The 14,831-nt window shown below is 40.3% G+C and overlaps 1 protein-coding gene across 2 annotated transcripts in view; it reads right to left on the reverse strand.

Annotated features, from left to right (window-relative positions):
- Nucleotides 1-473: 473 nt before the first annotated feature.
- TOX3 (TOX high mobility group box family member 3) overlaps nt 474-14,831 on the reverse strand; it is a gene marked incomplete at its 3' end in the record, with an annotated part of 103,852 nt that continues 89,494 nt past the window's right edge. For both annotated transcript variants that reach the window (XM_081275332.1, XM_081275331.1), the window contains exons 4-7: nt 13,032-13,301; nt 8,457-8,684; nt 6,645-6,725; nt 474-1,226 (exon numbers count right to left, since the gene is read on the reverse strand). In XM_081275332.1, coding sequence (XP_081131458.1) covers nt 474-1,226; nt 6,645-6,725; nt 8,457-8,684; nt 13,032-13,301 — 1,332 coding nt within the window. The remainder of the gene's footprint in view (nt 1,227-6,644; nt 6,726-8,456; nt 8,685-13,031; nt 13,302-14,831) is intronic.

The following is a 14,831-nucleotide window of genomic DNA, read 5'->3' on the forward strand; positions in this document are numbered from 1 at the left end:
ATGAAACTGGATCTTCATATTTCAGGTAGTTACAACTGTGCTTTTTATTTTTATTTTATTTTTAGGGCTTCGGAAGTTCAAACAGCCTGGAAGTGTGGTTAACTCACTTCTGGAGAAATAAGGCCATTTTCTATGACTCAGAGAGGCCAGTTTATAGTCATCAGTAATGTCCCAGGATTCATTAAACGGTTTGATTCACATATTGTAGGTATAGCCTGAATAAATAAAAAAAAGGCATCACATAAAAGAGCACAGCTTTCCTTGTTTAAAAACGAAGTGATTGATAGTCAGCTAAGAGGTGGTACCCAGCTACACTGTAGTTCTTATTGCCTATCTAATAGACGCTCGAGAGGACCGTTTGATCTGTTACACATTTCTGCATAACCAACACCAGCTTACACGTTCCAGCCCCGTGTGCCTTCCCCTCCTGTGTCGCTCTCCTCGGCACGCAAATCCACCTGCCGAGTGCATCTTCAGAAAATACTGACCTGTGACAATACTTGAGTCTGTGTCTGAGACTGGATTTGCGACTGGTGCTGCTGAGAGGCCGGCTGGGGGCTCCCGATGGCAGGGATGGGGGATGTGATCTGAGAGGTGACAGGAGAGTGCTGCCGGGGAGAAGGCTGAGACTGGTGCTGCATGTGTTGCAGCTGCTGCAGCTGGATGTGCTGCTGCAGCTGCTGCTGCAGCTGCTGTTGGTTGATTTGCTGCTGGAGATGCTGCTGCTGCTGCTGCTGCTGCAGGTGCTGCTGCATGTGGTGCTGAAAATGCTGCTGCTGCATCTGCTGCTGGATCTGCTGATGCATTTGGTGCTGCTGGAGTTGCTGCTGCTGCATCTGTTGCATCTGTTGCTGCTGCTGCTGCTGTTGCTGCTGCTGCAATTGCATCTGATGCTGTTGGGTTTGCACCGAAGGGCTCACTTGGGTGGAGGTGGCTGAGCCAACCATGGTGGTCCCCATGGAGCTTATCAGCGGAGCCCCAATGTTCGAGGGCATGTTGGCCGCGATGGTGACCGATGTGACAATCTGGTTCATGGGGAGTCTCATGGTTAAGGGTTTGGGAGCGATTGACCTAGGGAGCGACTGTGAGAGAGTCTGAGGTGAGGCTGGTACCGTTCCATGTTGAGCCAGCGGAGTGTTGAGAAGGAGGGAGGAAGTCAGATTGGTCGACGCCAGGGTCTGCTGAACAGAACGAATGGTCTGGGCTTCTGCTGACTCAGCGGCAGCCTGAATTTGGGGGAAGAAAATTCCAGAATGTTATGATCTACAAGTATGTAGAGTACCTACATATTTTTAAGCATTATAAATTGACTTCAATGACAGCCACCATGATTCATGCCTTCCTATCTCCATGGCCTTTGTCATGTGACTATTTAGCTCCTCTGGGACACAGTCAAATTCTCTACCCTCTTGAGTCAAAGCTGCCCTTGTGCCTTTGCTTTGGTCACTAGAATGGAATGAAAGAAGCACTATCCAATATCCACACTAAGGCTCAAGACGGTGCACCCTTCCACTCACTCTCTGGCAACCTATTAGCACCACATGCAGGCCAGACACATGACCCAAATGGCCCCCCTCAAGAGCCCACTCACTGCCAGCCAGCCAACTACAGGCATGCAAGTAACTCCAGCCACCTCCCCAACAACCTGTGAGCTGACCCCAGATAGAGGAGCGGGGCTGGATCTGAAGAACCAACCAGCTAACTGGCTTGCTCAGAGATAAGTGCTTCTTTATAAGTCACTGTGCTTTGTGGTTGGTAGTTACACAACACTACTGCATAACAAAAGATGACTGATACAGGTTTTTAAAAATACTAACTCTTCAGCATTTAAGTCGATACTAACCTCGCCACTGAGGTACCGCACATTGAAAAACAATGAAGTGCAGACTGGCCTGGGTTCAAATCCAGCTCTGCTACTGAACAATTTTGTATCTTTGGGCCACTTAATTCACCCACCTATTCATGAGTTTCCTCATCTATAACATGGAATTATAGGGCATTGACCTTATACAGAGGTTATGGGAATTAAATGAGCTCATGTGTTAAGCATTTAGAACAGTGCCTGGCCCTTGAGAAGCACTTGATAAATGTTATGTATTTTCATCAATTAACAACTACTATCACCAGGAAACTATCACTACTAGAAAACTTCAAAACCCTGTGTTTTCATAATTATTAATGCCAGTGCTCACTTGACTATAAGAAAACATAATTAGTTTACTCTGAGATACTAAACTGAAGTCCTTTACAACTTTAGAAATGTTTCCGGTTTACCAACTGTGATTTTTGGGGTACTGGGGATTGAACCCAAGTGTGCTTCGACATTGAACCACATCCCCAACCTTTTTCAATTTTGCTTTGAGACAGATCTTGCTAAGTTGCTTACATCTTTGCCAAGTTGCTGAGGCTGGCTTTGAATTCCTGCTTCAGTCTCCTGAGCTGCTGGGATTACAGACATGTGCCACCATGCCTGGCTAGCCATGGTGAAGATCTCCAGAATTTATCAAAGGATAAGAGAAGAATGTTCAGCCTTCACATGCCTGAACAATCTCTTAATGACACGTGAAAAATCTGTGGTCCAACATGGAAACCTATTCTGTGCTAAAAATACACTAATTACTTCCACAAGGGTAAACTATTTTACAAATGCAATAGTGATTGGAATAATTCATCTTAAAGACTATTCTCTTTCTTCTTTTGTTCCACAAAATTAGAGGTATCTTTTGAGAAGGAAGGAGCAGGGGGCACTTTGGAGACATCAAGTGGCCGTCTAGTATCTTTCATGATTTAAAGTACTTATAGCTTTTATGACTCCAATTATAAAACCCTGCTATTAGAAGAAACCTGAGTCACCTTACAAGGAGTCCCCCAAGTAGACAAAGTCATTTCTGAGGGCTTCTGATTGAACACAAAATTGTCACTGTAAAGTATCATCCCTCTGTGAACAACTCTCTGCCTTATGAAAACCCAGAATGACTACCTGCTACTAGAGAGTCCCATTTTGAAGACTTAGGGTAAGATAATGGCTATGAATATTCAAAATTATCTTAAAAAAAAAACTCATGATATGACCCACAAAGTATACACAATTTTTTACATATAAATATGTATATGTAGATCATATATACTCTAATGTTAGAAAATCACCAAGGTGGTCTCAAGGAAGAAACCACAGGAAAGTCTACATGGGCAATTGCACCATTATGCTTTTAACAGGGGCCATCTTGATAGTAAGTGGAGCTGGATGGGTGATTGTAGAGTTCCTGTCTTGCCATGTTTACCCTCCTATGGTTTAATAGTAAGCTTCTCTTAATTTGCTGGAAGATGAAAAGTGATGGTGGGGTCACTACTTAAGGAAGGAAATTCCAGGCTCTTGCACACAGAGGTGTCCAGTAAATGGGAATATGATGCACCCCCTATGTTATCTGTAATGGTGGGAATGAGATCTTGCTCTGGGTTATTTAACCCCTTGGATGAATAGTCTGTCTAAGACACGGAAATCTCAATTATTAGCTTCCTTTACATCGTGGCTCTTATATTTGAGGACTAAAATCAATGTATCCAAATTCTTGTCTCCTGATTCTTGTAATTATTCTACTAGGATTTGCTTTTCAGTCTTCACCAGCATGGAGGCAACATGCTGGACAGCCTGCAATGGGTCCCCATCTCTTTAAATTATGGGTTCCAAATCAGCCAGTTCTGGTGGTGGTCTAATCATCACTCTGTGCAATTAGAAGCTGCCTCCTCTGAGATCATGGTATTGGCAGCTATTTCACACTTTGGGTTCAGGAGGAAATTATTTAAGCTTATACCTCAAGGACTACTTTAGGTCTCAGAGTATAGATTTAGGATCCTCCCAAATAGCATCTACTGAATTAAAAAATGAAACAATACTTTAAGGTTTACTCTTTTAAAAATTCTGTCCCATTGGGTTTTTGGGGGTCATTGAAGTCCATCAGGAAACACCTCTGGATCCTGATCTTAATCCAATTATCACTTTTTAAAATTTTTTTTTTAAATTTTTAATTAGTTATATATGATAGCAGCATGCTACAATGTATCACTTTTAAGTTATGCCTTCTAAGTTAGTCACAGACTTGATGAGCCCAGCCATGGTTGTTGCTATCTGAGAAACTGGTTCTTGGCTTCAATCGTTGTATGGTCCATTATTCATGCTTTAATGCACAAAGATCACTTCTGGGTAAATGAATGAATAAATGATCTACTGAAGAAGTACGGCTCTTCCCTGTACTCCCATCTCATTTATCCAGTGTGAACACCTGTAGCTCACAGAGTTTTCTAGCAGTGTGCAAATCTGAGTACAGAATCAGTATATTTCCCAGCATGTGTCTTCCAGAGTCTCAGAAAAGGGTTTTGCTATTGACTCAATAAATGTTTCCTTTTTCTAACAAAGTGGGAAGTGTCCTGAGAGCTGTCAACAAAGGCAGGAGGAACCCTGTGGATCTGATTCAGAGCAGCTGCCAGGAGCAAATCTTTTTTTTTTTTTTTAAATATATTTTTAGTTGTAGATGGACTTTATTTATTTATTTATTTATTATGTTATGTTATGTTATGTTATGTGGTACTGAGGAGGGAACCCAGTGGCTCACACATACAAGGCAAGCGCTCCACCACAGAGCCAGAACCCCAGCCCGGCAAATCTCCCCCCAACCCTGGGAATTTTAATTTTATTTATTTATTTGTTTTTAATTTTAATTGATTTTTTAAAAAATAAATGACAGCAGAATGCATTACAATTCTTATTACACACAGACAGCACACTTTTTCATATCTCTGGTCGTATATAAAGTATGTTCACACCAATCTGTGTCTTCATACATACTTTGGATAATGATGTCCATCACATTCCACCATCCTTGCTCACCCCCTACCCCGCCGCCCCCCGCCCAGCAAATCTCAGTGTAAAGAAAAAAAACTCAGGTGAAAAAGAGAGAAAGGCAGTAAACCCTTTCACGCGGGCTCCAAGGTCCTCTGTTGTACCTGAGGCAACACTGACAATGAAATGGCAACTCGACTTCACAGAAGAAATATATCCACAGCAAAAACATTAGTTCAAACTATCCTCTCCAAAGCCCATCTAAATTCTAGGCAAAGACAATGTAATTAAATATTAAAATGATACAAATAGCTCAGGACTGGGGGCATAGCTCAGTGGTAAGAGCATTTACTTAGCATGTATGAGGTCCTGGGTTCAATCCCCAGCACGGCAAAATAATAAATAAATAAATAAATAAATAAATAAACAGCATAGCTCACACTCCTTTTGGATCAAGGTAACAATCAACTAGAGTGGCATTTGCCTTGGAATTGTGTAATACATCAGGGTCCATTGTATAGTCTATGTGTAATACACATGCTATGTCTTAGTACTTGGAACATTTATTTTTTATTTATTTTAATAATCATGAGGTTTATTTATATGTATCATATGGAACAGTTTGGTCAAAAATGGACCATTTTATACTCATACATTGTTGATGGGACTGCAAAGTGGTGCAACCACTCTGGAAAGCAGTATGAAAATTACTCAAAACACTTGGAATGAAACCACCACTTGACCCAGTTATCCCACTCCTCAGTATATATCCAAAGGACTTAAAATCACCATACTACAGTGACACAGCCACATCAATGTCTACAGCAGCTCAATTTACAATAATAGCCAACCACCTAGGATGGTTCCATAGATGCCCTTCAACAGATGAATGGATAAAGAAAATGTGGTACATATACACAATGAAATATTACTCAGCCATAAAGACGAATGAAATTATGGCTTTTGCTGGTAAATGGATGGAACTGGAGAGTTACCATGCTAAATAAAATAAGCCAATCCCAAAAAACCAAAGGTCAAATGTTCTCTCTCATATGCAGATGTTAACTCAAAATACGTGGGGTGGAGGTGGAGGATTAGGCAAGTCAAAGTGGGGGGATGGGAGAGGGGATGGAAATGAGAAAGACACTAGAAAAAATCGAACAAAACTTTTGTATGTTCATATATGAATACAGGACCAGTTTAACTGCACATCATGTACAACACAAGAATGGGAAGTTATATTCCATGTACATACGAAATGTGAAAATACATTTTACTGTCATGCATAACTAAGAAAAACAAATAAAAAGATATTAAAAATGCACCATTGTGGGCTGGGGATATAGCTCAGTTAGTAGAGTGCTTCCCTTGCATGCACAAGGCCCTAGGTTCCATCCCCAGCACCAAAAAAAAAAAAAAAAAAAAAAAAAAACACCATTGCCTAAGAGGATAATGTAACCACTGAAGAATTTATGATATGGTCTTCCAAAATGCCTGACAAAATCACCTCCCAGTTTTAAATTGAGGACATTAAGACAGATTCCAATCCCCGACACAAGGAAAGAGTTAAAGGCTATTGAAGATTTGTATTTGTGTGGCCACCTACACCTGCATACTGATCTGTGAACCTTCTGGCAACATTTCCGATCCAGCAGCCTACATGAAGTCCTACTGCTCCCGTCCTCATTCAGCTGATCTCTGATGGGATCAAGCTTGAGATGCTCAGGTACTTTTCATCAGCTCTCCGGGGAGTCACACCTGTTTTCTGAGGCCGTAGGGCTGCTTCCCACCCTGAACACAGGCTTACCTTAGAAACAAGGCTGGCCCTGTATGCAGCCAGGGCCTTCAGGTATTCCTTTTTGGCAGCTTCTGTTTTCCTTTTATATACCTATTAAAAGACAACAGTTAGCACTGCCTTTAGCTTATAAACTCTCAGCTATTAAAATAAGAGCCGCACAAATTAGGTCGCATAAACATCACTCACCTACAAAGTTTGGTCTCCTCGCCCTTTGATTTTTAAATGTTACCCACAAGCACGTGGATACTAAAAACACACCGAACCCTGTCCTCAGCACTGCAGCACGACTGGGATGTTTATTCTAAGATTGAGAGAAAGGATCTGGGGTTGCCACAGAGAGATGCCTTCAGAGCTGAGGGCCTCATGCTAAGGCAGCAAATAACCAGCTTTGCCACAAATAGCTTAAATTCTAGTAAATAATGAGCTTCTCTATCCGTGTCTTCTTTCCCTTGCATGTTTTAATTGTATCAAATCAGACTATTAAAAATAACAGCCAGGCAGGCATGGTGGCACACACCTGTAACCTCAGACGCTTGGGAGGCTGAGGCAGGAGGATCACGAGTTCAAAGCCAGCCTCAGCAAGTTAGTGAGGCACTAAAGAACTCAGTGAGACCTTGTTCCTAAATAAAATACAAAAAAGGGCTGGGGGTGTGGCTTCATGGTTAAGTGTCCTTGGGTTCAATCCCCAGTACCACAAACAAATAAACGGTAGAATTTGTGAAGAATAAAGAGAAGAGATAGAGACCTTTCAAACTTGGTTTCTTTTGGAGAGGAAAAACAACAACAAAAAAATTAACTCAGAAATAATAAAAGGTGGAAGATTTCCATTAGTGAGATCAATGAATTACATAATTAAATCCCGGTATATTAAGTATGATTTGGGCTTCCTTTTATGAAATTGTCGCATGGCGAGGTGGTAGACCAAAACGCAACTATTTTTCTCTCCAGAGCATGAAAGTTCGGTTTGCCAGTTCCTTAGAACTCCACTTAGGGGACAGAAAATCAGTCCTCTGTACAGGTGATAAGCTCATGGCAAACAAACAGGGAATTTCAATACTTGTACACTCTCAGCCACCAGAAATGAGTTCATGATTCCTTAAAAAAAAAAAAAAAATCCCAAGTTTTCCACTCTTTATTCCTGAAACAATTATTCTATTTTATCACTAATAAGGGTCTATTCTTCTGTGACCATATAAAAGTTGACTCCTGTTAATGGTAATTGGGAGGACCAGCCCCCAAGGAACCCATTCTTCACTTCGTTCGTGTGGAGTTGTTTTGAGGGGAAGGAGAGGAGGCTAGGCCCCTAAGGAAGTATCTCCCACCAGCATGGCTAATCTCTGAATACCTCTCACACTGCCTAGCTTTAAAATGAACTTGGAATAAAATTTCAAATGCCCAGTGACAATAATGAGACACGCAGAGGCAGCTTCAAAGTTTGGAAACCCACCAGGATAGCACAAGGGTTCAGAAAGATGATCAATGGGAAGGCAAGCAGGATGGACCTAATCCCTTTGTAGGGCCCTTTTTGAACAAAGGGAGAAAAAAATTCCACATTATTTAAAATGAAAAGATTATCATCAAAAGTTGATGCTTGCAGGCTACTGCCTGGATTTCTTCCAACCCTCCTGTGACCGGATTCTGAACATGCACCCTTAAACTGACTGAGAAATCGATGTAACTAGAGAGTTGCTTGGATTTATATGCATGTGTTTTAATGCCATAGCTTAGAAAGGCTTTCATAAGAAGCAATCATATTAATGGAATGGATGCACTCAGAAAATACATGAGGAATATTCTGGTAACTTCAGATCTTTGCCTCACCTGCTTCTGCTCTTCTCCAAGACTGTCCCACATAGACGCGACGATTTTTGAGACCTCTCCGAAGGTTGCATTGGGGTTTTGACCTTTAATTGCAGCCTGTGTGTCTCTGAAAAACAGGGCATATGCTGATACTGGCTTCTGCGGCTCATTGGGATCTTTCTTTTTCTTTTTCTTTGGAGTCTTGGGCTTCTTGCCAGAATCTGGAGCGGCTCTTTTCTCTCCAATGGCCTGCAAAGCGGGAAGAAAATTCACTGCCTAGAATGTACTTGCAGAGAATACAGCAAGACTTGCTCAGATCCACAATTGTTCTTTGAAGGTTTTGTTAAGCATCATCAACAGATGAATCACCACCAAAAGCGGGGGAGGGGCGAATTTGCTTAGAGTTAACTGGACAGCAGAGATTAGCATTTAGAACACTGATTAATGAGACCCAGAAGTATCTTCAATACATTCACAGCATATGCTCTAAATAGCAATTATGAGCAATGAAAAACAGAACACTATTCCAAGCAATGCTATAGGTATGTGCTTATGCACACACAAGCAAAATATTTTACACTTTCCGGGATTTTAGCAGTAAAACCTAACAACATCCTGGATGTCGATCACATTCAGGTATTTTAAACGAGGTCCCTTGCCACAATCATATGCCATATGTATGATCGGTCTTAATTGATTTTTTTAAGCCTGATTTTTTTTTTAAATTTTTTCCAGAATGTTACTTTGCTAATGAGTCTCTGGAAACTCAAAAGAGAAAGAAGCTGTAAACACTACACTGGCACACTTTATTTTCTAAAATAACAATAACTTTCTAAAAGACAGGATAACAAGAAATGTAAAAATGTCAAAACCACTTTAACTGGAGATAAAAAATAAATTAATATTCTCCATAAAATTAAAAACCTGTAAAAGAACCACAGTTGATGCTTAAAATCACCAAGACTAACTAGAGGACTAATAAGAAGATATTTATTATATGTGGTAAGTAACTTGATCCACAAGTAAATTGCCATAAAGACTCACAGGTATTGATTCACATTATGAATTCTGAAATTAAGACGATGGAAATGATACAGTATAGATCCATAGATTCCACCTCCCTCTCCCCACAATTTACAAACTACTAAGCTTCATATTCACTTCTTACCATCTATTTTTATTGATCATATGAGATATTTATCAGAGAAGCAAAGGAAATGATTTATCAACCTTGTTTTTTTCCCTCCCCTCGATTACAGTACAATTATGTTGAAAACAATTTTCAGTTAATTTCATCAAGAATCCTGATGTGTTTGACAAATTCTGTTTTAAAAGCCAGCCTTGGGCAAGATCAGCTGAGATAGATTCAAGTTACTAACAGATTGGCTTTTAATGGCCTTAAATCCTAATTCAAATATTCCTAGAGTATTATTACTTTCTGAATGAGGGTCGTTTGAAACTTAATCCAATTACTAAAATTCTTAGAGAGGAAACTGATAAGTAGATTGTTTGAAAGCTCTGAACCTTCGAAAGTTAAGAAACCACTGGCCACCTTCTAGATTTGTGCCATTGGAGTAATAACACCCACCCCAGTTGACAGGTAGTTAAAATGCTTCAGAGGGTGTTAAATCTTATCTCACCTCCCCTTCAAGATGCCATTTTTCATAACTCACACAATTCAATAAATCTGTAGACCCCATTCATTGTCTTTTTTTCTAAAATCTCAAGAGTGAGTGAGACTTGTTTAATTCCACTCAAAGGAACCCATATCCTTCAACTAGAGCTTGAACTGGAGCCAAGTTCTCCTTCAATGAAAACATTACTGTAGCAACAAGAAAAACAAAATATAGATCCGCTCATATTTTTCTAATTGAGTCAAACAACTATATTCTTTTTCTGGAAGAAAATTTGGTACCGTTTGTGCCAAAAGTAAGTACCCTGACCAATGAGACAATTTATAGTGCAGTTTTCTGTTTTGTTTTGTTTTTTTTTTCCCAAACGAGAGAAGTTCAATTTTATTCTCTTTAAAACAAGGTATAAATGTCGACAACCTCTGATGCTTCTCTTGTAAAACTGTAACTTGCCTTAGCTATTATTACCTTTTTAAGAATAAACCAGAAATGAAATAGTCCCATTGTTTAAATAAACTTTCAGAATTAATTTTCCTGGAGAAACTTTTGTGTAGTTGAATTTAAAGGGCTGGGAAGCCTGAGAAAAATGGTTTTACCCCCAAAGAGACATAATTAACCACCATTGAATCCTCCTTTCTCAACTGTTATTTAAAAGGGAACAAATTGGAAACCCAGATGCTTTCACATAAAACTGAGTCCCTTACTTAAAATGGAGCAAGATAGGAGTGACGTGACGTGGAAGGTTCTCCTTAGATGTAATGATTTCAGTTTGGTACAAAGGTAAGTCTGATCAGTGGACATGGGCATTCAGTGCAAGGACTCCACCTTGATGTGTAATGACCAGCTGTCACCAAGCTGTGTCTTATGTCCCTTGAGTTTCTTTATTTCTCACTTCACCACAGTGAAGTCCTTGTGAGTGTGAGTATTACCAACTCTGCATCTGCCAACCCTGAACTCAATGCAGAGCAAATTTGAAACCAAACCCTTCATCTTGAAGTCCCTTTGGTTTCTGCGCCTCTCTCTCTCTCTCTCTCTCTCTCTCTCTCTCTCTCTCTCTCTCTCTCTCTTCTCTCTCGCAGTGCTGGGGGTCAAACCAAGGGCCACCCATGTGCCAGTCAAGCACTGTACCACTAAGCCACATCTCCAGTCCTCGCCATCAATCTCAATCTTCTTCAGCTCTTTTACTTCCATTTACTACTTAAAATAAATGATGCTTTCAAAGTTCTGGCCTTGACTTGCTCCTTACCCTTTCTAAGAAATCCTGATTACTTCCATGTCCTCACATCTATGGGCTGATGGTTCCCCAATCTATAGTTCCAGATCCAATGAAGTGAGCTCTAGACTCAAATATAAGCACCTAAATTCAACCATTACATGCCAAACTCATCCTGCCCCTGGGGGTGGGGACACTTCTCTTTCTAAGTGGATCCTATCATTTACAGGTAGTCATGCGGTCTCTCAAACTAAAACTCAATTCATCTCTTCTTCAAATTCTAGAGGAATCACTGTATCTTAATGAATCTCTGTTAAATGTCTCATTAATTGGGCACCTTCTGCCCAATCTGCTCTTTGATGAAAGAAAACAAACCAACAAAAATCTTCTAATGCATTTTCTTTTCTCTGATTCCTCCCTTTGTAATGCATTCTATCTGTAGCCAAAAATCACCCTCTTAAAGCATCAATTTGCTTAGGCCATTCCTCTGTGCAAATAATTAATCAGCTCTCAGCCACCACATTTACACCATTTCTTTCTTCTGCTTCTCCCCTCCCCCACATCAAAGTTCATGATACTAATAAATTCACATATACTTTCCATTGCTTCTCACTGTTCCTGCTACCAGAATGCTGGCTTCTTTCTTCTGCCTCACAAACTTTTATGCATCCTCTTAGACTTCATTCAAATACAACCTTCTCAATAAAGGTTTCCTCAAATCATTCTCCCAAGCAGAATCGATTATAATCCCAGCACACCGGATACATCAATTATACCCTTAATCGCATCTGGAGTTAGTTTTAAACATTGCTATTCCTCCTCAGTGGGGCGTCCCTTGGGCAGTAATTCTCTTATAAATCTTTTTATCAAGTAAAATGAACCAAGTAAAATGTCAAGTACAGAGTAGGTGTACAACCCAGAATTCATAAAAAAAAGTAAAGAGTAGCTGTTTTATTACAGTATTCTTTATGTTGAAGTTATTCGTACTAGCCAGGTATGGTAGGTAGTACATTCCTGTAATTCCAGCGACTCAAGAGGCTGAGGCAGGAAGAACATATGTTAGAGGCCAGCCTTGTCAACTTACCAAGACCCTCAGCAAATTAATGAGACCCTGTCTCAAAATAAAGATCAGGACTGGTGTTGTAGCTCAGTGGTAAAATGCACCTGGGTTCAATCCCCAGTACCAAAAAAAAAAGAAAAAAAGAAAAGGTATTCATTCCAGGCATTCTAAAAAGTCATAAGTGCAATCAATCTATGTATTTAAAAAATATGTTTCCCATGATAAAAATAAAGATGTGCATGATCAGAATTTACTAAGAGATAAACATCACTGAAGAGGCAAAGCTGTCAAAAGTGGCAGAGGCACAGCCAAAGAACTGGATGAAACTTAAACTTGTCCCTTGGAACATTCAGTGAAAACCAGAGCAGTTCCCATTTTTGCAAAGTCTAGAATTTCTAGAAGTTTCTGGAAAAGGAGTACAGACCCTCCCTTTTGCAGATTATGAAAATTAAGTTTACAAGGGTTAAATGAACTTGTCCCATGGCTTACAACTCAGAGAAACCAGATCTCCCAATTTTCAGTTTATACCCTTTCTAGTGAAAATAAATAAGAGGGGAAAAAAATATTTAACTAGCATAAACTTAAATGTGACTCCAAATCCATGAGGAAACAAGGGTTAGACCAGGAATGAAATTCACAGCCAGAGGTAGGGGGCAAGGCGAATTCTCTGGGGGTTGACAGCTCTAACTTACTCTGCTGGCTTCCTCCGCATCCTCCTCGTTGATGGAGCTGGAAGGCGAGGGTGTGGCCGATTTGCTTGCTGGAGGTGAAGGAGATGTATGGGGCATGCTGGCTCCTCCCAAATTCAAGCCCAGCTGGGCACTGAGCTGGGACTGGTTGATGGTGGTGAGCTGGGCAGGAGGCATGATCCCCGATCGCGCAGCATCCGTCATGTGGACGATGGACCTCATGATCAGGGAGGGGTCTTGGCGGTACTGAGAGACTTGTGTGTGGCTCTGATCCTACAACAGCAATGGCAAGGGCAGAAAAGGCTTTTAGTTTCCCCAAATATCCACAAATGCATAAAGTTATCAGCTCCTTAGATCCAACCTGTTGCAATTTTGCAGGTTGGATGATTGCAGGATGATATTCTGTATGAATTAAGTAAATAGAAAGACTCCTGCCAGGTCATTGTAAACTCAGGAGCACAAAACCCAAATACCCCAAATATCCAGTGCAGGCTGTTTGACTGCACACTGTCTTGGGATGACTTTTTTTTTTTTTTTTTTGAAAGACTATCAGCAAAAGGAAAGATGAAATTCTTGCTGGTCAAGGAGGGAAAGGCAGAAACAGGGACCCAGCCCTTTTGGGCTCACCAACCAGTCTGCTACCCTTTTGCACAGAGCGGTTCCACTACCCTCCACTCAGCTCTGTGAGTCAAGGAGAGTTGGTCCTTCAAGGAACGCAATGACACACAGAGAGGACAGACTCGGGAAACACAGAGCTTTGCTTTCACAGAACAACACGTGTCTGCTGCAGGGCATCCTGTCTTTGCAACCCCCTCGGTGAGCCAAAGGGGCATTCCAATGCTAGGTACATGTCAATGGCATCTGGAAGTCATTTCATGTCTTTCAGATCAGATACCCGTTTTTTTTTTTTTTTTTTCACTTAAACCTACTCTGTTTTCTTTTGTTCAATGCCACCATGATTTAATGTACTAATGGATTTTTTTTTTTTTTTAATGTGGAAAGAGAAGGTAGAGATCATCAGAATTTAGTTTTCTCTGAAAGTGGTGTCGGTGACTTAAAAAGTAACCTTCTCTGTTCTGGGGAGTTGTACAAAAGACTTTAGAATTATTATTGCTTCTTTTTCTCTCTTGTCTTTCTTAATTCCAAAGAATCAAAAAATGAAGACATGCTTTTCGAATGACTTCAAGACTTGTCATTTAGAGTGAGTCTGTGATTTTACTGAAACCAAATTTTCTTGGCTCTCGGTGACCCAGAATCTAATTTTATACACAAGCCTATGAATTCTTAACGGTCCCTCTTTCGAGTCCTTCTGAGAAGGCTTATTTTTGCTCTTTAAAGAAGCAGAATAAATTGTTAAAAACTAAATTTCTTCATGTTAAACATACAAATGCTACTAAATAAGAAGCAGTATCAAAGGGCTACTTGAATTATGTTCTACTGTACTACAAAGTGTTATGAAGCTTTTAAAAATAATGAATTAGATTTATGCATATTGACCTAGGGCAGACTTTCTCAGTCTTAGCTCCATTCACATTTTGGATCAGATAATTTTAATTTTTGTTGTGGGGCTCGTGCTGTGCGTTTGGGTGCTTCAGCAGTATCCTCAGCCTCTACCCTCTAGATGCTCAGAGAAACCTCCTTCCCCACACATGTATGATAGTAAGCATCTCTAGACATTGCCTTCTGGGAAGCGAAAATCATTCCCAGTTGACAAACCACTGACCTAGAGTGACATCCAAGATGTCCAAACAAAAGGACAAGTTGTAAAAAAAATTGTAGAACACAGTCCCTATTTTTGTTAAA

This window comes from Spermophilus citellus (genome assembly GCF_964194105.1).
Source record: "Spermophilus citellus genome assembly, chromosome: 18".
Lineage (NCBI taxonomy): Eukaryota > Metazoa > Chordata > Mammalia > Rodentia > Sciuridae > Spermophilus > Spermophilus citellus.